Here is a 26,024-nt window from a genome sequence, read left to right as displayed (position 1 = left end):
TAATAAATTATTTTTTCCCTCGAGTTATTTGACGTGTATTAAGTAACAGCATGACTATTTTTGGTCATAATGTTCTTCTTATGACTTTGATTTATAATTTTTAGAATTTTTTTTTCGTTTTCTGGTGTCATTCTTCTTAATTTTTTCTTTTAAAAATGTAGAGTGAGACTTGTTAATAATTTAATTTTTAATTAATTTACAAATTCTTTTCCTTTAATTGTTCGTTTTATTACATTAAATTATTTAATGTTAATAATAAAGTAGAAAAATAAAAGTAAAACGAGTAATTAAAGAAAAAATCAAATAAAAATAAAATGAAATTTAAAAAATAAAAATTCGATTGAAAGTGAAATTTATAATAGAAAATGAAAGTGAAATGAAGAAATCGAAAGAAAGCAAAAGTAAAATTTATAATAAAAGTGAAAGTGAAAGGAAAGTTAAAAATATACAGGAGAGAAAAATTGAAAAATAAAACAAACAAAAAAATATTAAAATAAAATTTTAAAATGAAACAGAACTAAAAATGAAAGTAAATTATAATATAAATAAACATTTTAGATGAGAAAATAAATTTAAAAGTGCTGGACCTCCATTATACACTTCTTGCGGCATTATTTATTGAATTAGTTCCAATTTAAATAGACCCTTTTTTTTATATATATGAGGCATGTAAATGACTTTCTAATCTAGATATTTATTGGTAAGTTTGTATTTTAAATGGTTAAATCGAACAATGAGCAACTTCCACCTCTATACATCATCCATTACAGTTTGTATATAGTAGATATCACGTGTGTTGACTTGTCGGGTCTTTACGGCGGCTGGCACCGTTTCTTGACCTTCTACATTCGACCAATGACCTTTATTTTGATCCTGGCAACCGAACACAAAACCTCTTTTCTGTATAATCTCGTCTCTTACTTTTTTTTAATTCTAGTCTACAGCCTGATGTAATTGAAAGAAACGAACACGTTAGCACTTTATTTTTGTACGCCGTGTGACGTCGATGTTACTTTAATAATTTAAAAAATAATATATATATTTTGATAACTTACATAATTAATCTTAAATCTAGGAAGGTTACGTTTGGGTACAGTGGCGTAACATCTAAATTTAAATAAAGAAACGTAAGAAATTGTCGCACGTAAGGTTTGCATTTGGAGAAAAGGAAAAGTCAACGTTCCTTGACCTTTTAGGTAAAAACCTTTTCGTAAGTGACGTCAGAAGACTGATGGCTTGGCAAAGGTACCACTTAGTCCACCTAAAAAGCAATATGATCCCAAGGACAAGCGTGTTTAGAATTGTATGAATGTCGCGGCCAAATTGGATTAATCTTATGAATTTTGGTCAAGGTGCAACGGAGATTAAATGCTCACGTGTGCTGATGTATGTAAACACGTTTAATTTATATGGATCAGATAACGATAAGAGACTTAATTATGCGGAAATAAACACGATAATTTAAAGTGTACATCAGAAAACACGCAATTTAATTGTTTACACAGGTATAAAAGTTATAACTTTATATACTAAAGGTTTATATATCGATCTGTAAAGTAACTGAACGTTAAATATATGTGGAGAAAAAAGTTAGAAAAGTAACATCTTCCTTACATGTGTCATTCCCGTTTGACATTGGGAGCAAAATATATATAATTAACTCTCATTTTGATGTAATTGGAATTTCATAGATAGCTATCGGAGACGTAATTAGTCCTTTTGATTATTGATCGACCACATCAGTGAGCTTCTATACACCATTAATGAGTACATGGGAAAAATGATAATGATCCAGGAGAAAAGAAGACAGCAAACTATTTACACGTACCATTAAACTGCCATAAATCGTTCAACACTATTTTCAACTGTGCCAATTAAGAGGAACGAAAATGTAAAATACTAGCTACATACCTGTCGACGAGGAAGAAAACTTTTAAAAGTATCTTTGTAATTCTAACCATTATCCAACTGTTTGAACAAAATAAACAATTATTGGATATATTCCCGAACTAAATCGTACCTTTTTAAGATTATTTAATGTATTAGAACATGTTATTAATGTCTAGAATACTCCAGATCTGGTTATAGAGCCCAAGGCTCTTCTAGAGAGCTCATTACTTAATTTCTCTAATGAGGCACTTTAAAGATGTTTTATGATACGTGATGCACCACTTACGAAAGATAAGCTAAAGACTCGCCATATAATAAGGAAAATATTGATAGATATAAGGTAGAAAATAACCAGATAAACCTTTATTTCGAAGAATTAAGGTGTATATATCTGCATATTAGTAAAGAAGTAAAGAAATTAATAAGAAAAAAAAAATAGATTAGCCTTCGGCTGCATGGCAACAATTTTAAGACGATGCAATCATAAAAGTAATGATGTTAAAGGAATGTAGGAGCGACTAAAGTATACATAAATATATTTTATAATAGAACAAAGTAGAAAGGAGCACCATCCCTATTCAAAACAAGTGAATTAGTTCTGGTTGTATCTCCTTTTTTAAACTTTACTACAGATTTATACACCACATTTCTCCCTGAAGATACATTTTGATGGATGAAGGAAAGCATTCATAATTCGGCGTATATTTTAAGAAATTTATCTTTACTTTTAATCTGAGAACTTAAAGAAATTTCTACTCCATCTCCATCCCTCTCTTCATTTTTCCAAATAAAAAAAAAAGCATATTTTCTGCTTTCAACACTCGTTTTTTTAAATAGCATATTAATCTGTTCGGAGTTTTTTTTCAACGCCATGATAATTAGTTGTTACTTTTAAAAAAATTAATTTTAAATATTTATATATTTATATATCATTTCCTAGAGGAAATTTTGAATTACTTGAATGATTAATTGGTAAATTTTGTATAAATATAAAATTAAAAAAATAATAATATTTTTGTTATAAATAATGATTAAGAAACACGAACATTTGTAATTTATAAAAGGAAAAAGGATGATTTATAACGTAGTATCAGCGTAAATAATTTTAAAAATATATAAATTATTATTATAAATTGTTTAAATTTACTTATTTGGAATGAATATTTAAACAATATTTCATTATAATTTAATTAAAATTTTGAGTTTATTTATTTTACTTATTAATTATTTATTTTAATTTATTTTTAAATCTTTTAATTATGAATTATTAATTAATTTATTTAAAAAAATTAATTTAAAAAATGTTATTGCATTTTTAATTCATTTTATTGTTTTTTTTAATTAATTTCGTTATTCTAAAAAATTAATTGTATTTTCTCTTAAATTTTATTTTATTTTTGTAATTTTTTTGTTATTTTTTAAATGAAAATAATTAGTAAATTCTTAAAATAAAATGAAAAATTTAATAAAAAAATATCAAACGCAACAATAAAATTTATTTTTAAAAACGTAATGAAGTAAAATAAAATACAATTACATTTTTACTGATGTAATTATGTTTATCATACGTAACAATTACATTGATTAATCAGGAAATATACAACATAAATGTAATTTACATTAATAAAAATGCAGTTGTATTTTATTTTAATTTATTTCTTCAAAAAAAATCAGTTTCATTTTTTTGTAATTGATTTTTTTTTTCAAAAATTAATTGACATTTTTCTCTTCAAATAATTTTACTTCTAAAATTTACAAATTATTTACTGTTATTTATATTTACTGCAAAAATAAAATAAAATAAAGCAATAAGCGGAAATCACTTAACTGTTTATACATTTTAACATAATTTCTTAATTTTTTCCTTGATAATTTTACTTTTCGTTAATTTCTTTATTTATTTATTTATGAATCATTCTTAAACTTATATAATTTTGAATTTGTTTTTTTTCCCTGGGGATTCAAGGTTGAATCCACGAAAAAGCGAATGATGTAATGATCAAAAATCTTTAGATTTAATGCCAGATAATTTAGTAATAGATACTCAAATGATGTCATTGTGTTCTAATGATATCTTATCACATGTTTCAGGCCACATGTGTGCGCTCATCAGGAAACGGAACTCGTAAAAGTCCGAAAACCATGCACCAAAGCTTTCACCCAGATGGTGAGAGTTTGGAAACACAATTGCGCTCATTATAATAATTGGTGTGTAGGTTATGAACCAAGGTGAGTTTGTAGCAATAATTCCCCCCTCTTAATTTTCACCTGGTTGTTGAATATATTATGTAAATAAAGTAATAAAAATAAGGATTTTCGACGTTAATTTTTCAGTTTAGCATTGAAATTCTGGAATAAAATCAAGAAAGATTTTGCACAGAGATGTTTAAAGTGATGTAAAAAATATATCAAATTTTGGGCATGAAATTTAATAAAATTAATACCGATTTCATGGCATTGTTATAGGAAATCATATGGTATATAGTTTATAGAATTATACGATTGTTTTATTATATAAATCTTTAAATTTTATAAATATTTATGCAATTATTGTGATGTTTTCATTAGAAATTTTTGGATGATAATTGAGTGATTTTAACGGAAAATAGGATGATAAATTGGTTAATGTAGGATAAATAAGATGATAAATACTTTAAATTTAATTTAAAAAATTATATTTAAATTCTTGTGAGGTTTTTTTAAGTAGAAATCTGTATGATGAATGGATTATTTTGACAGAAATTAGGATGATAAATGGGTTAATGCCTGTAAACATTAAATTTACTGCTTAAAAGTTATAAAAATCTTAACGTTCTACAGTAATTTTATACCAGTAAAAATATTTTACAGTTGATTTGTGGCTTTCTATTTTAAATAACTAGCATAATTTTAGAATATTTGCAATATAATTTTCCCTACAGGACCGTATATTACTCATCTTTCACTGATGCTTTCGAACGTAAACTGCATACAGTTTATGACTGTTGTAAAGGTTGGAAGCGTCTAAATGGTGAATCCGGATGCAACCATCGTAAGTAAAGATCTAAATAAATCTTTCTTAATCTTTAAAAGTAATAAATCTTCAATAAACAATAAACAAACACATGATTGATTGCATGATAAGTCACATTTCTTACCAATTTCCAATGCTTCTTTTACTTCTTTTGAGGCCAAGACTTTGATGTATCGAGTGTTGAAGGGTTAAATTCATTAATAACAGTTGCAGTAACTGTATATTGTTGTTTATACCAAGAAAAATTGCAGATAAAATATTTTTATGCGTTAAAAAATAATAAAATCTTAGTTTTATGCTTATATACTGCATGTAAGGAGAATTTTTAACCAATTTAAATTGATCTTTTTAAAGTAATTCATCTTTTTAATGTAGTATTAACTGGTTTTAAATGTAATTTACGATGTACTTAATGTTGTAATTACATATAATTTATATTATTCAATGGAATAATTATTTCACGTTTTTTTTTTAAAAAAAAATATCGGTGTGTAATGTAGTGAAATAGTCATAAATTCGAGCATTTGATGCATATAAAAATCATTATAAATGTGTGTAATGTTATAAAAATAAATCTACGTAAACGAGTCTATGCTAGGAATGACTACGCAAGATAAAACATAAAGGTCTTATAGATCTATGCGATTATATATAGAGCAATAAGCTTGCTGTATGCAAAAGAAGTAGCTGTATGCAACTATACGCTAGTTACATGAAAACTTATTACTGTATTTGTATAATTGCATATATTTATGAGTAATGTAAGCCACTGTATACAACTGCATACAGCAATAAACTTCAGCTGTATGCAACTGAGACGTACTGCTGTTAACTTAGTTGAATGTATTTGCATACATTAGACTTAAATCTGAGGCCGTATGCAATTATATACAATGATAAATTAAATAATTTTCATCTCGATGTACGGCATTTTAAATGCCATTCTCCTCGTTGTACGTACAAAAGTAAAGTTATACATCAAACCTCTGAACAACGGTCACTAATGGAAACATTAAAAAAATGGCTGTCGTTCGGAGGTTATTCTGTATGCATTTCAAAAGAAACGTCTGTGAAAAAATGGCCGTCGTTTAGAGGTGACCATTATTAAAGGTTCGCAAATATATGCAAATATATAAAGGTTCTCTATATGCAAATATTTTATACACATCAGCATAAAATTGCAGGGTAAACAGTAAATTACAATCTATAACTAGATACGCCACTATAAATTACACTTATAAACATATGCAACAATAAACCGAGATTTAACAGCGATTATAATTAAACAATTAAGATAAATGTAACTATATTTACGACTTTAACATTCCGTAACTTGATACCATCAAATTAAACTTGTTTAATTATACATATAACATAAATATTTACATAAAAATAAACATATACGTCCATTATATACCCTGTATTTTAACATTTCACTACACAAAGTTATATGTAACTATACAGCTGTATAAAAATATGCGTAGTAAAGTTTCGTAACTGTAAACAGAGCCAGATTTACACTTGTTACGACCTGAAGCTATAATATATGAGGCCTTTCTCTCCATTAAATAGAATAAATTTAAAAGCCCGAGGCCTTAAACCTTCTATGAGGCCCTAAGCAGGAGTATTAACTAAGCACTTATTCACACAATTTAAGCTGTATAAACATAAAATAAGGTGTAACTTATTAAAAATGACTAGCACACAAGTACTAGATTTAACTACATTACATATATTTATGCAAAAATTATTAAAATTAGACAATTTTCTCGTGTAATTATACAAGAAGAACGGGTCGTGTCCTATCTTAACAACGTCGAAAACGAATATTTTACATAGGAGTTTACATATAGGAGACGTGGTGCGATCCAATACATTTTAAAACTTGCAGCAGTAACTCACTCAATCAGAAACGATCAGAACCGCCTTCTTTACGTGGCTATGACCTCATAACAAAACATTTTTCTTCAACTGCTCCTCTTTTTCTTTCTTTAGTCACAAGTCCGCCGTCTCTTAGGCGCCTTGAAGTAGAATGCAATAACATGACGATTATGTATCTGTATGTTATTTGAAACAACACGATCCGTCTTCCTCTTCCATCTCCTTCTATCAATTGTGCTACAAAAATAATTTTCATACAGATTTAAATGCTTTAAACTACGAGGAAAGGAAGAAAATGTTGAACTCGATGATTTTTTGGGTGTAGAAAAGAACCTGTTCGTAGTAAATTCCTACTTTCTTACTGCTTTAACCTGCAAGAAAAGCAAGAAAACGTTGAAATCTTGGTGATTTTTTGGGTGCAAGAAGGACTTGTTCGTACTAAATAATCATTTTTTTTACTTATATATCTATCTAGTGATACCATTAAAGTAACAAAACTTGACAAGTTGTCTAACAATAAGTAGGAAGAAGTTCAGAGTTTAATAATTGTCAAGTACTTATTACGAGCCTGAAGCATGTTGTTAATGAAACTACACTCTTAGAATTTATAGTCACCTTTCTAGAAATGAATTCAAGAGTCAGTTAATAGATATATATGTATATATATTTTTTTTCTTTTTTTTATTTCTTCTGCAAAGTTATAAATTGTTCTATATATAGTAAGGGTCATAAGTGCACTTGTTGAGTAAATTATGTGATTGTTTTCTAACAGTAGATCCCTTGTCGGCTGGTATCTGATAAGGCTATTAAATTCTTCCGCAGTCTTTAAGAATGTTAAGTATGTTAAATCTATTGTTTATGTATTGTAATCAGGAAATAGTCCAAAAATTCCTTAAATAAATAATATAAATTGTGTTAAAATATAGGAAAAGAGTGAAAGTTTGTAATTTTTATTTCTATTGTACTCTTGTTTTTCTTTGTATTTTTCCTTTTTCTCTCTATTTCTTCTCCTTATTTTCCTTATTTTTCTTGCTGATAAAATGGAAAAAGTGTGTGTATTTTTTAATTTGATAAAATTAAGTGATATAATTCAACGAATTTTACACAAAAAAATGCAATAACTTTCTTACAAAAAATGCTTAAAAACGCAAAAAATAAATAATATCTAATGTATTTTTATTTGATATTTTTAAAATACAATATGCTTTATTATATATAAATAATTTTAAATAAATAAATTAAGTTTTTTTATATTTTAAAGTGAAAAATTCGTGGCTTATAAAGGTTATATGGTTGATGTTTTTGTTTACATAAAATTAAAACTGGGCATTTAAGCAAGGTTATTAATAGTAATCGATTGTTAAGGATTTAAGGAAAATCCTTAAAGAAATCTTCTAATCGTCAAAGGATATCCTTGTGGATTTAATGACAGTTCACAAATACACAAGACTACATATAAATCCTTAAATTAATTATCCTTAACTATCCTGTAAATTATTCTTAAATATATCCTTTTGGATATTATTAAAACAGAATAAATAAATTTTATTTAATTTTTTGCCTCTTTGAGGACCAGGAAATTGTTTCTTTGACGTTAAAATAACAATTTATCAATCTATCTTCAAGGCTAAATTATTGCTTAACGAGTTTAACATTGGAACATTGCTTCAGATTTGATTATGTTACTGAAAAATTGATTTTATTTCATAAAATATTTAATCTAAATCTTATAAAATATCATTAATTTTAATTTAAAATGATTTTTTTTATTTAGAAAAATGCATAAAATTAATAATCAAATCGATATTTTATTGCAAGATTCTCACTAAAGCTTGTAAAATTTTGTATTTTTTAAATGAATTTTTAATGTGATTTTATTGAAAATATGAATTTTTGTCACTAGAAAATACAAAATACCAAAATTATTTTAATGAAAATGCAGTGTTTTCAAGTGATACGAAATACAAAAATTATTTTAATAAAAATGCAGTGTTTTCTAGTGATACAAAATACAAAAATTATTTTAATAAAAATGCAGTGTTTTCTAGTGATACAAAATACAAAAATTATTTTTAATAAAAATGCAGTGTTTTCTAGTGATACAAAATACAAAAATTATTTTTAATAAAAATGCAGTGTTTTCTAGTGATACAAAATACAAAAATATTCTTGTGTTTTTAATAAAAGCAGTGGAAAAAATACAACGTGGAAAAAAATTCTCTCATTCTTACAATAACTTTCACGCTTCTTGATAAACGAGTGGCAATAAATATCTTGTCATTTAAGCTAGTCTTTTACTATCCTTTATTGAAACAGAACTCATGCTGATATCTCCATTCTTCTATCCCATAACTCGATATTATCCACTCTTTAGCCCACAAATACTAATTTATTACAAATGAATGTCGTTCTAGAGATACATAGCTCGGTTAAGCGGGAACATTTTGTGAATAGTTCCTACTTATATCACTCTTACAACTTTTATTTACTAAAAAGAAAAAAAGAAATTGCTAACAAAGAAGCTTAACTCTAATAAGTTATTTACGGTTCTTAAATTATTAGAATTTTTATAATAATTAATTAATCGTCAATTTGTCTTAAGGGTTTAGGGATAATTCTATTGAAATTTAAGGAAAATTATGCTAAAATGTAAGGAAAAACCCCTTGTGAGATATTATCCTGCATCCTGTAATCACTGAGATATGATGCACCGTTTAGAGAGGGTGTGAGATCACCATCTTTCCTTTAACCTATGCCTTGTTCTTAACCTTAAGTGTGATATCTTCTCATTAAAAATCCTATTATTATTTTTTTTCGTTTAATCTTCTTCCTGTTTCAAATGATCAACAAAAATTCTTGTTTTCTATCTAAAAATTCCAGATTTTTTGCATATATTTTAAACTTTTTGATGGATTTTTAATGAATTTCGATCCATTTAAAATGAATAATTCAACGTTAACCTTATATTTAAAATAGATTTAAAAATTAATAAGAATATATATATATATTTTTTAAATAAAATTTCTTATAGTATAAATTTTAATAGGAATAAACAGTAATTTTCTATCTGAAAAATCGAAATTTATTTATTCGTGTATCTTGATAGAAGGGTAGTTTAAATAAATTTCTATTTTCTAAAAATTCAAAAATGCAAATTCTTTAATATATTCAATTCCCTTAGGTTTATACTCGACTTAATTTTCTTCAATCTACTTTTCTAGATCTCTTAAAATCTTTCTTTAAATTATTTCTTTTGATCTCCACTTGATATAGATTAAAGTGTTCTGGAGCCATTGACAATAATTATTTCTCAATAACTTCAAGAGAAGTAGAGATCTAGAAATTTATTATTATCATTATATCACCACCACGATCCCCACTATTATCCTCATTACCCTCACCCTTACCCCCATCATCATCACCACCACCACCCCACGTACCCTCCAACATCATCATAACACTAACACCACTCCCGCCTTTATCATCACCACCTTCATCATCATTATCATCATCATTATCATCATCCTTTCTCCTATCTCCAGATATTTTTAAAATCCTTTTTTGGTACATAATTAAACGTTACCTATTAATGTCTCGTGTATAAAATATTCAATTATCTACCAAGAAACGATCTAAAAATAACTACAGAGATGATGATGATGATAGTAACAATAAATTTCTAAATCGCTCGGTCGTAATTAATATTATTGAAAAATATCTGTAACTAGGAAGAAATAATCATGGCAAAAAGTTTGTAGATCAATCACTCTTAATGTTATTGAGAGATAATGATTTTTATCTCTCATCTTTATTCATTTATGAAGAAAAGATTTTAAAAAATAATAAGAAGAAGAATCATTTTTCATTATTAAGAAAAATCGATCTAAAAATTTATCATCATCATCATCAACATTTTTCTTATCTTCTCATATTTTAGATCTTTTCTCGATAGATAATTAAAATGTTCTAGATGTGAATCATTAACAATCATTATTTTTCAATAATATTAGAGATTGACCTAAAAGCTTATCATCATTATAATCATCATTCTTTCTCCTATCTCCATATATTTTATATCTTTTCTTACTAGATGATTAAAAGGATAAGCTATTAAAAATCGTTATATCTTAACAACACTAAGAGAGATTGATGTAAAGATGCTTTATCATCATCATCATCATCATCATCATCATCATCATCACCACCATCATTTCTTCTATCACTAGATATTATTATTTTTTATTTATTTAACATTATTTTGAATATATCTTTCAACACTCCATCACTACAGAGGAGAAGATAAACATTACTTTTCCTCTAATTAGACATTAATATATCATTTTCGCCCCCTTACCTTTGTTTATTTATTATTTTATCCTATATTTGATAAGCATTATAATTAAATTTACCAAAATTCTATTTATTTCGAAGCGATTTAAATAAACTGATATTTAAAAAAAGGTCCTCAGACGTTGACCTTGAACTAGATCAAAATTTCAAATTCAAGGTCATATTTTTCTGATTTTTTTCTCCTTAAAGAAATAATTCAATTTCAACGTAAAAATTGTGTTTTTTTTTAAAAAAAAAATTTAGATTTTTGTTAAAAAATCAATTTTTCATTTTAAAAAATTAGAATTTCCGATATTCGAATGGAAATTCTAGAAATTATTTATTAAATTTATAACTGAAAATTAATTTTTTGCTCAATTAAATACTTGCAAACAGTAAAAGAATTTATAAATCAATGAATAAATACATTATTTATTCATGAAATATGTAATTTATTAATGAATTAAAAGCAATTTTAGAAGATTTTTAACGTTATTTATGAGTATTTTATCCTTCATCAATAATCAAATAAGGACATTTTCCGCATCATTCATCCCAATTTTCCTATCCACACGCTAATGTAATTCAAAACTCGTTTAAATATATATATATATATATATATTCAGAAAATATATATATATTTTCTAATTATTTTAATTTATTTAATGGATACAACAGCAGCTGGTTTCATTTGGATAAGTAACTCTAACCTTCAGATATTTCAAAAAAGAGATATAACATTTGTAAATTAAGTTAAAAAAAAATATATTATCAGTAAGTTAATCAAATCTTTAACTTAAAATTATGTACCAATTAGCTAAGGTTTCTTCATTAAACATTTATCTCAATACCCTTTTTAAGATGTTTATGATGAATATAAAGTGATTATATCAGAGTTTGACGCTAGTGATATATCAGAAATTAATGTTATTACTTAATTAAACTATGAGCTGTTAATTGTATCAATTATTTTTTCTATTCTAGAATGTTCTAGATGAAGAAAAATCTATAATTTAGCTCTATAAATCTATTTTTAAGAACCATTAAAAATTGATGTTAAAAAAAAAAAAATGTAACTTCATTCGTCTGCAAATTACATAAAAGCTTTTTAGAAGACTCCACTGTGACTAATTTTAGTTATTATATTAAGTTTAGTAATGTTTTAGATCGATATTGGAGAGTAAAACCTCATCAATTATCAAAAACTCGAGTTCTGAATGGGTTTTATGAAGTGGAAAGCAATCAAAAAAATTAATTATAAGGAGAGATAAATTAGTTAAATGTCATTATTTTTTCGAAAATATAAGCCAAATTTTATTAGAATTATATATTATATAATTAGACGTTTATATTTGTGATTTAGTAAGGGATTTTTTTCGATAGAAAGAGGAGTAAAGTACCTAATACTTTCGTAAAAAAGTAGTGAAGTGTAAAAGGAAGATTAAGTTAAAAGTTAGAGAAAATTAATGGGAGTTAAATAAATTCGATAATACATGAATAAATTCTCTAGATTTAGTGGAAAAAATAATAATAAATTCTCTAGAATTAGATAAAGATTTAGAACATTGATAAAGATGATTGCTACAACTGATAGGCTTGTAGTTGGATAAAATTTGACCAAAGTTTATGTATCTCATTGCTGTATCTAATGCATAAAATATTGTCGTCGTTAACTTACCATTTCTGGTAGATGACGTAGTTTAACGACTTTTTTTTTTTTTTTTTTTTGGAGCAAGTTGAAATAAAATAAGTCTTGCTAGAATTTTACGCAGGGGGGGGGAAATATCTAAAACGTAAAAATAAATTAGGTCGTAATCACGATCTGTTATTGATTTTTATTGTGACGTATCAGTTTCTGACGTCATTTATCGGAAAATGACGTCAGAAACTGATACGTCACAATGATCAAATGATGTGTAAAAACACTTATCGGTTAATAAGTACGTAAAATAACGATATTTTTGCTTTATAAAATGGTTAAAACGCAAGTTATGATTGGTTTAACCGTTTTATACGTAAATAACACGGCATGGTCATATTTTTTACATCAAAAATGATAAGTTATCGCGATTTTATGAACCATAAAATCGCGAATTGATAGGTGACGATTCGAAAAAAATCAATTCTGAATAAAATTTAAGATTAAATATCATTAAAAAGCTGTAAAGTTAGTTAAAAATGCAATAAATTAAGAACAACATCATCCAGTTTTCTGTAGAAAGCTGTTAAACGGATTAGACATTCGCGTGTAAGATAATGTAATATATATAAAGTAAATAATGCAAAATACCTCACTTTGTTAGAAAATTTCTAATTTTAATCTCGTCTCTGTCTAGTTTAAGTGATAAATCATATAATCTTGGCATTTTCAAGTGTTTACTTTATCCCGTTTGCCTGGAAGATGTTTAGGAAACGATTCAACACTTTAACTTTTGTAAATTAGTCACAAACAATTGAAAAACACTTTTAAAATGCTATTAAACAGGTTGTTAAAAGGAAATTATTTCCTAAATATAAAAATCAAATTAATAAATAAAGCCAAGAGAGAAATTACAAAGAATGCCTTTGATTGGAATTTATTTTATGATTTTCAGTGTAATTGCTTGGATTTTTAATGTATTTTTTCCCGCAGTAAATTGTTGTATTTTTAAGTCTCCACTCAAAAATTATGTTTATATTCTTTACCACTTTTAAGTTAATTACATTCAGGTTAATGATCTGCAATTAAAATATTTTCCAGAAACGTTATTATTCTTGATGGTTTCTAGTTAGCATCTAGTTATGTCTGTTAAAAATTAAATAAAAAAAAATAATAATACAAGCAATGGTCTGTATTGGGTGATAGGAAAAAAAAACAATTTTAAACTATTATTAATACTATAAAATCAGAGGAAGAGGGTTTTACAGTACTTAGGGTCCTGGAGAGTATGAAAAATTTGGGACAAATCGGGGCAAGTATTTAGAAATGTATAAAGAACAGATATACATAAGGACATTCTATTATATTTGTTAATTATTTTTAATTTGTATATAGTATCTTGTGATAAACATTAAATTTATTGAGTTTTGCTTTATGTAATTAAAGAAAATTTAATTAAAAATGATAAAAATTCGAATTTTTTTTTCAATTTTTAAACAAAATTTCATTTTATAAAATTGTATTTTATATAAATTAAATTTACAAAAAAGTAATTTAAAAATAAAAAAATACAGTTTTAAAAAGTCAAATTGTATTTTTTTTCAATAAACTAAATTTATATAAAAATTCAATTGTATTTTTATAAATTATTCTTTGTAAAATTGATTTTTTTAATTGTAAAATTTGTATTTTTGTAAATTGAAAACAATTATTATAAAAATTATCCAACTCCTTATAAAATACAACATATAAAATTTAATTAAAATTATATTTATTTTACGATCTTCCATTTTAAATTACATTTTTTTTAAAAAATCAAAAATTTTGCTAAGAAACAAGCCTTGCTTGAGATATTTTCATAAAATTCTTCTACGTTTAATTAATATTTTAAAAAATATTTTAAACGAAAAATTCGTTCGTAAATAACTTAAGAGTTTATATAAAAGTTTTATAAGTTTTTAAATAATTTTTAAGACATTAAAATTCTTTAAAGTATCTTGAAAATCTCAGGAGATATTCTGAATGGTTTCGAAGATAATTTGAATTTTTTTTTTTATGTAGACGTTAAATAAACTGTGTTATCGTGTGTATGAAACTATGAAGTTCATTTATAGTCTACTCAATAAGTAGAAAACTAGAAGATTTTTACTAGATAACAACTTATTAACTTTTTATTCAAACTCTATCGAGAGACCCCATTGTTTGCATGCGTAGGCGGAACATGGGGCCTCATCTCATTTTGTCCAGGTAATCGGGTAATTTTTATTTAATCGTTGGGGTACCAAAAGGGAAAACTTTCGTGACGTGATAATAAGATAAGTTTCCAAATTTGAAAGCTCTCAATTTGGATCTTCAGGAGGAGTAAATTGAAGAACATGAATGATTATCTTCTTCAATTCATTCTTTCTCCCTCTTCTTCTTTACTCCGGGAGTTTTTGGAAATAATAACTTACATTTTGACTTTTAGACGACAGAATGGATCAAAGGTCGAAGTGAACGACAGTAGATTTTTAATGTTTCACTCAAGATATACCCCCAAATGTCACATCATAAATGATGGACAAGCACTCGAGAAAAATAAACATCTTCTAGATGTTTGTTTGACCCTAGTTCTAAAGTTGTAAATGGCCGAGTCTCTAGATTATTTTGTTATTTTCTTTTTATTTATAAGACGAAGAAAAGAAAAATTTATCAGATTATTTATTATCGAGATAAAAATAAACTCGGAAATATTTCAAAATTCTTCTACGTCATCGTGGTGATGCGGAAAGAAAAATGTCCACTCCGCTTCTAAAAATCTTTAAATATATTCTAAAAAATTCTTTTCGTATTAAAATAATATATTTTTTTTCGTAAAAATATTAGTTTTTTTTAGTAGAAAATAACTTTAAAAATATGCGAGACAACTATGATAAATAATATAAATAATAAGAATTCATTTATTAATTCTTCAAATGTGCTAAGAACTTTGATAACTAACAGTTATCAAAATATTTCTGCTTATCATTATGATAATGAAATGCATAAGTTATGAGGATATCAATACGTTAAAAGGAAATGGAAGTGACAAGATGTCATCACCCATCATCAAATCATCCTTAAAAGCCCGAGGCAATTGGTAATGTTTATTTTTTTTCAATCATTCAATTATTTTTATATATTTTCTTTATTTTTATTTTATAAACACTACGCTTATTTTTCAAATATAATATAAAGTAACTTTGAGGTCTCCTTTAACAATTAAAAGAAAAAAAAAACGATTAAAGAAGTGTCCTTCTAGTGTCACACCCTAAAGCTCATCTAGGATCATATAACTAGGAATATATTTATCATAATTGGGCTTCAATTTTGAGACCTATAAATTCATCCGTCTGTCCTTCCTTAATTACGGTTTATTTCCCCCGTAAACAAGGCGAGAAACGAAGGCTTTATACAATTATGCATCGAATTTTGTCCCCATTCCACCACCTGGACCACTTGACAAGCCAACATTACACGTTTTTATTTTTAGCATTCTAAATTTAGCACGAAATAAATCTTTGTTTGTGTTTATATTATAAACAATTTTCTTTTTTAACAAATATATCCATATCATATTTTATTCATAAGAATCAAAAGATTTATTGCTTTTAAAATACGTTTTTATCAAATGTACTGTTACATAATACGAAACGAAATGCAATTATATTAAATATATATATTTTTATTATGTATTTTTATGTTTATATCAGACAATACAACCTTTTCGCTCGAAATTTTATTTTAAAAATTGTCAATTTCAAAGATTTTATATGAATGACTCATTCATAATTTTTTTTACTATTTGTAATTACGTCAATTTTTATAATTATTTAACGCTATTTTATTTAATTGTTTACGAACATAACTTTAATTTACTATTTAAAAATGATGTTAAAATGTATATTTTAGCTGATATTATTTTAATAATTATTTTGTTATAAATTATTGTAATTATTTCACTGTTTAAAATGACGTTAAAGTTTCTATTTTAGATAATATTTATGAACGAATTTTACTATGTCAAAATTTTACATTTTGACAGATTTTTCAAGTGTCAAATTTCCTACAAATTCTTATAATTAATTTATGATTTAAAACCGTGTTAAAACCTGGATTTCTTTTAATTTTCCAACGAATCGATGCTGATTTTAAGCTCGAAATAATCGCATTTCCTTCGATTTTTTGCATGACATCACTCATTATTCTTCGATATAAATGCCAAGCAAGTGCCATATGTTTGTAATTGCGATATCAGTTTAAACATGATACTAAAGAAACAATTTACTAATTGCGTAGGAAGTAACGCTTATATATACATTATTAAATTAATTTTTTAACGAATTTTGAAACTCCCAAAGGAAAAAGATGGACTAAAAATAAATAAATAAATTTAAACTATTCAAGGACTTCCCTAAACATGTTTTATTTGGCAAAAGTTATTTACATTATTTAAAGAGATCGGCATGCTATTTGTCAATGAAAGTTCGGTTCCGGGAATCCGTGACGTTAGTATCGACGTCACACTAGTTTAAACCAATTGCAACTAACTTTAGAACTGTATAAATATCTAACAGTTAACAATATATAACTATAAATTCAAATTTAAAACATAGTTTTAAACTAATTACATTTATTTATACAAAATAAATTTATATAATACTCATCGCATGGATGCTATTTCTAATCACATCTGGACTTTAAAATAGTTGTAAAATTGTAAAATATTTTATTTAAAGTGAAAAAGAAAAAAAAAATGTCTGAATTTCCCATCGTTTCGGTGATTTTATTATTATTATTTACTCTGATAGCTCAATGTAATGGTGGAATTTGTTTTAACGGAGGAAGATGCGTAGGAAGATCGAATGTTTGTGTTTGTCCTTCTGGCTATCATGGTCCAAGATGTCAATATGGTAAGTGAACTTTCTAATATGTCTTATAAATTTAACTTGAGTATACTGTCAGTGATTTATAAAAGAATTCAAAACTACGAAGTATAAGTAAAGAAATTTATACTTTAATTATATATAATACGATAACAATCCTTAATTTTTTAAAATTTCCTTAGCAGAAGTTCTCTTATATCAATATCTTTCTGTATTCTAAGCTAGTTATAGACATGTTATACAGCTCTATGATTAAATAAATAGTGTAATTCCACTGTTTGTTTAAATCTATAGACGAAGAATACTTGTTAATATAATATTTTATAGGGGTATTAAGATTGCGAATGTCCAAAATTATCGTCAGATATTGTTTGAAGAGGTTTCATTTATATAAAGTACGAGCAATACACGAAGGAATTATAATATATAATTTTTTTTATTTATTTATATAGTAAATAATTTAAATAGTTATATCGTTCGATTTATATCGTTTATTTCTAATAATTAAAGTGGAATGAAGTGGAAACGGATGTTTTGATTTTTGTAAACAGAAAAATAATATTACGAAAATGCTATTCTTCATGCCAAGTTCAAAGCTTCTAGTTTATTTAGAGAAGAATTTGGACGTTAGATGATAGAAATGATTGAAGTACAAATCTTATGTGATGTTGCCAAAACAAACACGATACTAAAATTCTCGATACCGAACGGAACTTGATGTTTCTTTTCCCCCCCTTTAACAAATTATCAGATGAAAGGAATAATTAAATTTCTTCATGAATAAAATATATAAACACTAAAGTTTATCTTTCAGGGGGAGGATAGACTTGGATTTTCCTCTTTCGTTTTTACTCCAGATCATAAATTTTACGTACTTAAAAAAGGAAATTTTTAAATTCTAAATAGTCATGACTTTTATATATTTTAAGTTTGAGATTTTAATGTTATTAACTACTAAATTTATTGTTCGGATGTCGATGATCAAACAGTACTTACTTAAAAATTCCTATGAATATCTTAGAAAATTTTATTATATTTATAATTAATTGGAGGCTCGAACATGTGTAGGCTATAAGCAGACTAAAATCAGGCCTGAAATGGGGTCGACTAGCATAGAGAACGTGCCTCGATTCGCAATGCCTATAATACAGTATTATATTTAGAATTAGATAAGATTCAAGATGCATTCTTAAGTTAATTAGAGATCAATTTTGATGTAAGCATAACGTTTTAAATTATTTTTCTACGTGAATTTACTTTGCAAGATCAAATAAATCCACATAGAAAATTACTTTCTAAACTCAAAAATATTAAAGAAATGATAAAAGTTTTTGTGTTGTAAACGAGTTTAACATCCCAAAAAGCCAGGAGAGGATGCAATACAATCTGTATTACATCATAATTTTAATTAAGCGAGCTCCCATTTCACATTAAATTCTTGTTGATGAGTTATTTACTTCTTCAATAGTAAAAAAAAACTAACAATATATCAAATTCGTACTAATCATTATTTACAATTTTACACTTTAAAATGTAATTTACAGAAAATTAATAAATTATTTTAAGCTTCTGATGATAACGATAACAAAATATAATTCAATAACCCGCGGGAGATAATATAAATTAATATTATTTAAAGTAAATTCGTTTGAAGAATTGAAAGAAATACTTTGCTACATCAATCATGACGATAGGAGTCCTGTAAACAATAGAACAAAAATGAAATTATTAAATGTTGAAGGACGAATAACTAAAGATGATCTTTTAAACATTAATTTAAGTAATATTTTATGTTTAATTCTATTTTAAATTAATTTAATTTGTGTTTAGATGTAAACGAATGTTTACAAAATAACGGTGGATGCCATCACGAGTGTCGAAACATAATTGGTAGCTATTATTGCGTTTGTGGACCAGGATATCAGTTATCAGCTGATGGACGAACTTGCGTTGGTAAGGATATTAATTTAGAAATATATATATATATATATATATATATTTAAAGTAAAATAAATGTCCTAAAATTCTAGTAAATATTTTAAATAAACGTTCTTAAAATATTTCTTTTTTTTTAAGTTACAAAACAGCATCAAAGTGCAGCGATAATTATAGTTATAATTACTCAATTTTCTCGGTTAAACACGTGTTCACTTATGTAAATTTAATTCATTCATGGTCTTTATTTACGTTTAAACATATTTTTATCCTGTTAGATGCTTATTTAGCTAGAAATACTTTTGGAAAGCAGCGAGTAAAGCGTATCCAAAGTTCTATCTGTCTCACATTCTTGAAAGTCGTGCCTAAATCGTTTATTTTTTAAAATATTACGCTTAAATTTAGCTAAATTTATTATCTACAAGTACGAATATATCGTTCCTTTATAATATTAAATTACAGAAATTTTGAAAACCTTAAGAAAAGTGCTCCAAGAAGCAATTGATGTCCTTATCTCACCTTTAGATCTTAGTAATGGCATTTTAATGGTTGTCTGTCTAACTCCCTTCCCTTTTTTTTCATATGTCGAAAAATATGATAAGATATGTCCCTCTCCAGATTATTTTATATATATATTTATTTATTTATTAACTCATAAAAACCAGGTAACAGACGTGACACGTTACCAGAAAAATTCGACCTTTGTACACTATTTACAATATTTCTTTAAGAAAACAAATAAATATTTGATGAGAATTTTTATAAAAAGAAATCTATTTTTTTCGATTAGTGGTGGTCCTCTCTAATCACATTTATATAGCATTAAATTAAGATATTAACCGAGCTATCATCATTTTAATGACCGATTTTACATCACCTGTCATCATGAGATTTACTTGAGATAAATATACTCGACTTTATATATATATACGTATGTATATATAGGTTGGTGCAAAGAAGGATTGGGTGTGGTTTTTTGGACAGTTTGGCCAAAAGCCAGTTTTAGTCAATGATGTTCTCTTAATATCTACTTTTTGATGATATATTTTTATAATAGTGTAGAATGTGTTACTTTGAAGAAAAGTATATCACTCTTTATGATTCATATCTTCTAGAAAAAATAAAAAATAAAAGAAAAATATATATATTATTTTTCTTTACTCAACTTTTGTTGTAAAGTATATTTTTCTATAGTGATGAACTGCGATAAAATGGAGCTAAATAAATAATAATAATAATAAAGAAATTCTACACTGGTTTATCTTTTTAATATTAAATAAATAAATATATATATATATATATATATTATAAAATATTACATTTAAACACATTAATTTTTATTAAATTAAAAATATTAAATTAATTTCTTAACGAGTTTTCATGCTAATAATTAATATAAATTATGTGACTCAAATTAGAAGAAAAATATATATTAAAAAAGTTCAAATTTTAAGGAAAAATCAATAAAAAATTTAAATATATTATGTTAAATTATAGTATAAATAGTTTAAGATATATTTATAACGTATAGCATGTTATCAGCATGGAAGCTTTCCTGTATAGCTCATGATATAGAAATTGCTACATCAGCTAGTGTATAGGTATAGCAGAGAAAAGGAAGAGGAAAAAGTTATAAAATTAATTAATTTTATTTATAAACATCGATTATATATTTAATTAATTAAAAAGTTATACATATTTTGATAAGATATCAACGAATGTTTAACGTATAACGGCGGCTGTCAGCACAGATGTCGTAATCATGATGGAGGATACACATGTGAATGTAAACGAGGACAAAAATTGCATTTTGATGGGAAGACATGCATTGGTAAAGCGACCTTTTTCTCCTCATAACCTTTATAAAAAGTTACCTTTTTTTTAAATGGCACATTTATTTTTTTAAATATTTACATTTTTGTATTATTAGATAAGATATTTTCGGATTTATTCATAATTTTCTGAAGCCAATCTTCATATTATTTTAGACGTTAGTCGCTGTCAGGTCAACAATGGAGATTGCGAACATATATGTGAAGAGAATCAAGGTCGAGTCCGTTGTAGATGCAAAGAAGGTTATAAATTAAAAAGTGATAGAAAATCGTGTGAAGGTATGAGACTAATTTACTTTATTAATTAAAAAAATTCAAGCTGTCCTTCGTATAAAAACAGAAAAGAATTCCTTATTTAATGTAAAAATATTAAATTTTTTATAGCTTTAAAAATATCAAGTATAAGTTAAATTATCTTTCCAGCAAGAGCCATTAGTTAGACAGTGAATGTCATTTCTTTACATAAGCAGCTTATAAATGTACTTATTATAAACGTTGATTATAATTTACGACTTTAAAAGCTGTGATATTAATATTTTACTCGCTTATAATTATTCTAGAAGTAAAATTTTCTAAAAATAAACCGTTTAAATATTTAATATCTAACGTTTAGGAAAATATATAAATCTTAAAAATAGATTTAAAATATAATAAAATAATAATTAATAAAAATCCTCCTACGAGATGTAGAAATTTAGATTTGAATTCATAAATTACAATTTAAAAATTTTAATTAATATTTATCTTAATTATAACATTAGGTAAAGGGTAATTAATGGTAAATAATTTAAAGATTAATTAATTTATTTTAATAATTAAATAATTAAAGTGAAAATATTATCCAATGAGAGAGAAAATTTAAGTGGAACTCATAAGGATGTTTCACTTTACTCAGCGAATGATATCGTTCTGTTTTAAATCAATAAAACACTGTTACATCGTAGTACTCACTAGAAATCTGGTGTAGCATGGGTATACTCCTGTCTTCACCCGTTTTAGAAGAATCTGTATATAATGCAGTCCCTACAAGTCCTATACACGATAACGTATTATATTCTCCTTCAGAAATTAATGAATGTGCCCACGATAATGGAGGATGCTCTCATAAATGCGAATCAGTTGGTGGTAAAGCCGTGTGCCGTTGTTTCGAAGGTTACGAAGTTGGTCCCGATAAGAAAACTTGCGAAGGTAAATTTTAAAATAACAAATCACTTGTTGATAGTTCGGCTTCCCCGCTTAGTTCCGTTGTCGCGAGGTGAAGCCGTCTTTACGTGATCTCTCTACGCATTTCGAGCTTCTTTTAAGCTTAACTATAATATTTTAAGCAATTTAATTAATTAAAACTCGTTAAAATATAAAATTTTTATTTATTTTAAACACCAGCTTAGTATTTTTTTTTTAAATAATAATTATAAATTAACAATTATATTTCCGATTTAATGATCGACTCGAATCGTTATAATTGATTAAAAATATTATAATTTAAATGACAGATATTGAATTATTTTCTAGTAATAGCAAGTTTATCTTAAATATTTTATAATAAATTAATATTCATAAGTTGTTTTAATGCCTTTACATAATTAAATAATAATTAAATTTTAGATTTAATTACACAAATATAGAAACTTAATTATAATTATTACGTTAATAATTTTATTAAATCAGTTTTCGTTCATTTAAAATCATTTTTTTTTCCTATGGAGAAGATACATTTAAGAAAGTTTAGAAAATTAAATTTAAAAATATATTTAGTTAATTATGTATAAAAATTAATTTAATTGCTTAAAAATCAATTTTAAATGTATCAATTTAATTATAATTGAGGAAAAAAAGTATATTTAAACATTTGATTAATTGAATTTTTACTCAATTCATTTCAAGATTTAACTTTAAAGAAGAATGTTACTTAATTATCAACAGGATGAGAGTTTTACCAATTTGAAAAATTAATTATGATTTAAAATATGATTAAAATGATCATTTTTCTTTCTTGTTTATCTCAAAAACCCTGTTGAAGTATTACTTTATATCTGGCATCTATCCAATTTGACTTTCTTTAATCTGGAAGCCGTTGGATCTTTTATCTGATTAATTTTTCTCTATATTTATCAGTTTAAGCTTATTAGTATATATATAAAAAAAATAATGTATATATATAAATCCAATTCTTAAAATTGTTTTTATAAAAATAAAATAAAAGAAAAATAGGATAAAAGTTTGTTCTTTTCAAGATTTATCATCTCGATTCACTTAAATGTAATTTGTACAAAGTTATCGTTTAGGATAATTAAACAAAGATAAGAGGTTTTCTTAATTAGAAAAGTGGAAAAAATAGATAAATCTGTACAGAGTAAATGGCATTAAATTTATTCTCTTTCTCTTTAACTTTATTTTCCTAAATCAAATTTCAAACTGTGGATCGTTCTTCAAGTTTCTTTGTACTAAATTGATTTTTATCTAATACTTTCTAACTTGGAAAATTGTATTTTTAGACACTTATAGACAATTCTTAAATGACTTTTGGTGAATTGTATGCCCTCAAATTGCTTTAAACGTTAAAATTTTAGTGAGATTCTAGCTTTATCGTTGTCTGGGATGTGATTATCTTATCTTTCTTTTCCTGTTTCTTATTTTTATTTTTTTGTATTCTAAAACATATTCTGAATCTTTTGAAAATTCTCTCAGCCTCATTTACTGTTCTAACCTCCTTTTTTGCTAGACAAAACATCCAAATTCTGGTTTATAAATAGCACAGAATCCAGATTATCTCCCGTAATTAAAGATGTTTCTAACAAAGAATGTATTAAAAAATTCGTTGTTATCGCATATTTCTTACTTTAATTATGTATATTTTTATTGTAGATATCGACGAATGTTCTAACTTTAGTCCGTGTGGCCATATATGCCACAATACACCCGGATCATACGCGTGTATGTGTCATCCACCTTATCATTTGGGTAACGATGGACACTCGTGCTTTCGTGAGTATTTAAACTGTCCAAAAAAGATCTTTAATCTGATGAGGGAGATGAGATGAGAGAGATTTTTATCATTACGATAATTAGGAATAGATATGGAAGTAATTAACTCGTGTGCTGATAAGAATGGAGGCTGTGATCAGATTTGTAGACACGGTCCAGGAGGTCCGGTTTGTTCCTGCCGTCACGGTTACCAATTGGACACAGATGGAAAACATTGCAAAGGTTTTTAATACTGTTCTTAATGTTCTAGAACGGATTTTTACAGCTTTAAACACCTTCTAACTCATTAAATATTTATAGATTTAGACGAGTGTGAAGAGGACGTTGCTTGTTGTACACAAAGCTGTACCAATACTCCAGGTGGTTATTCCTGCGCGTGCAGATTTGGTTATAAATTAAACAGGAATGGATGCAGTTGCGATGGTAAGTTTTATTTTGTCTCAAGGTTTTCACATTATTATTTTCGACTTTAATTAAAATCGAGCTTTGGCAAATATCCAGCATTCAATTATCATTCTTTCATTAAATTTCTGTAGTTTAACGTGACTTTAATGTAAAGTATTGACAGAATGTATTCCTTTGTATTGACGATTATCTTCCGCATTCTTTTCGTATTCATATACAAAGATGTTTCTTTTCATAAAACGAACAATAAATCTTTGTTTTTTCTCTCTTTAATTAGTTCTCTGCGTGTTTATAGACGGTGTAGGTTATGAAGGTTTATCAATTTAACAAGGTTTATTGCTGTTTGTAATTATATAAACAGCACATAAACTTAACGTAATTTTGCTTTTTTCTTATTACTTTCTACCTTTCTGTCTGTTATTTTTGTAATTTTATAATTAAACTTGATATTTTTTTATTGACTTTTTCTTTATTAAAATTCCGAATTCTGTTACTTACTAGAATATACTTTACATTCTTGTTAATTGTATTTTTAATATTTCTGCTATTTTATTAAATAAATTTACACTATAACTCCATTACTTTCTTTTATATTTTTTTCCATTTTCTATCCACTATTTTAACTGAGTTATGCCTATTAAATTCCTCCTATTTTCTTTCAATTTTCCACTAAATACTACCAATTTCCTTATATATATTAAATTCTTACAATTTTATTCTAGTTTTTGCGTGATATTCAGTAATTTAGTACATTTTTCTTTTACAATTCCACTAAACTTCTGTATTGTATTTGTAGTTATAAGATGGTAGAAACCACGCAGAAAAGAAGATTAAACTATATTACAAGAAGTAAATAAAGTAGAAAATGCTAATTCTAGCATTAGTAAAGCATTGTTATAGACATTTATGTGAGATTTGAATATAAACAGTGTTTACAGTAAACTTTTACAGGGCATAAAACATCGTAATAGAGGTCAAATGGAACAAAGGGGATCGTCAGAGGAAAGAAAAGAAGCCCTTATTTTAAACTTAAAAAAACAACATGAACCCAACCGAGTTATATTTAATGTTCTTTTTTATGTTCTTAGATTATTTCTTTTTCGTGTTTTACACAAAAAGTCCACACGAAACAAACAGATGAAAGGTTATTTATATAGAGGGCAATGAAGTTAACCAGTCTCCACTCTCTTAGCTTCACTGTTTTATAACCT

General features: G+C 25.7%; 1 protein-coding gene across 1 annotated transcript in view; it reads left to right on the top strand.

Moving 5' to 3' along the window:
- Positions 1–26,024, top strand: part of LOC136977002 (multiple epidermal growth factor-like domains protein 6) — a 47,985-nt gene that overhangs the window by 8,150 nt on the left and 13,811 nt on the right. Inside the window, exons 2-11 of the mRNA XM_067272409.1 lie at positions 3,982–4,119; positions 4,812–4,921; positions 17,582–17,683; positions 19,487–19,609; positions 21,300–21,422; positions 21,580–21,702; positions 22,489–22,611; positions 24,289–24,408; positions 24,493–24,630; positions 24,709–24,831. Of these exons, the coding sequence (XP_067128510.1) occupies positions 3,982–4,119; positions 4,812–4,921; positions 17,582–17,683; positions 19,487–19,609; positions 21,300–21,422; positions 21,580–21,702; positions 22,489–22,611; positions 24,289–24,408; positions 24,493–24,630; positions 24,709–24,831 (1,223 nt within the window). The remainder of the gene's footprint in view (positions 1–3,981; positions 4,120–4,811; positions 4,922–17,581; positions 17,684–19,486; positions 19,610–21,299; positions 21,423–21,579; positions 21,703–22,488; positions 22,612–24,288; positions 24,409–24,492; positions 24,631–24,708; positions 24,832–26,024) is intronic.

Source organism: Centruroides vittatus, unplaced genomic scaffold (genome assembly GCF_030686945.1).
Source record: "Centruroides vittatus isolate TY-2023 unplaced genomic scaffold, ASM3068694v2 contig_439, whole genome shotgun sequence".
NCBI classification, from domain to species: domain Eukaryota; kingdom Metazoa; phylum Arthropoda; class Arachnida; order Scorpiones; family Buthidae; genus Centruroides; species Centruroides vittatus.
This window is presented reverse-complemented; position numbering and strand designations above follow the sequence as displayed.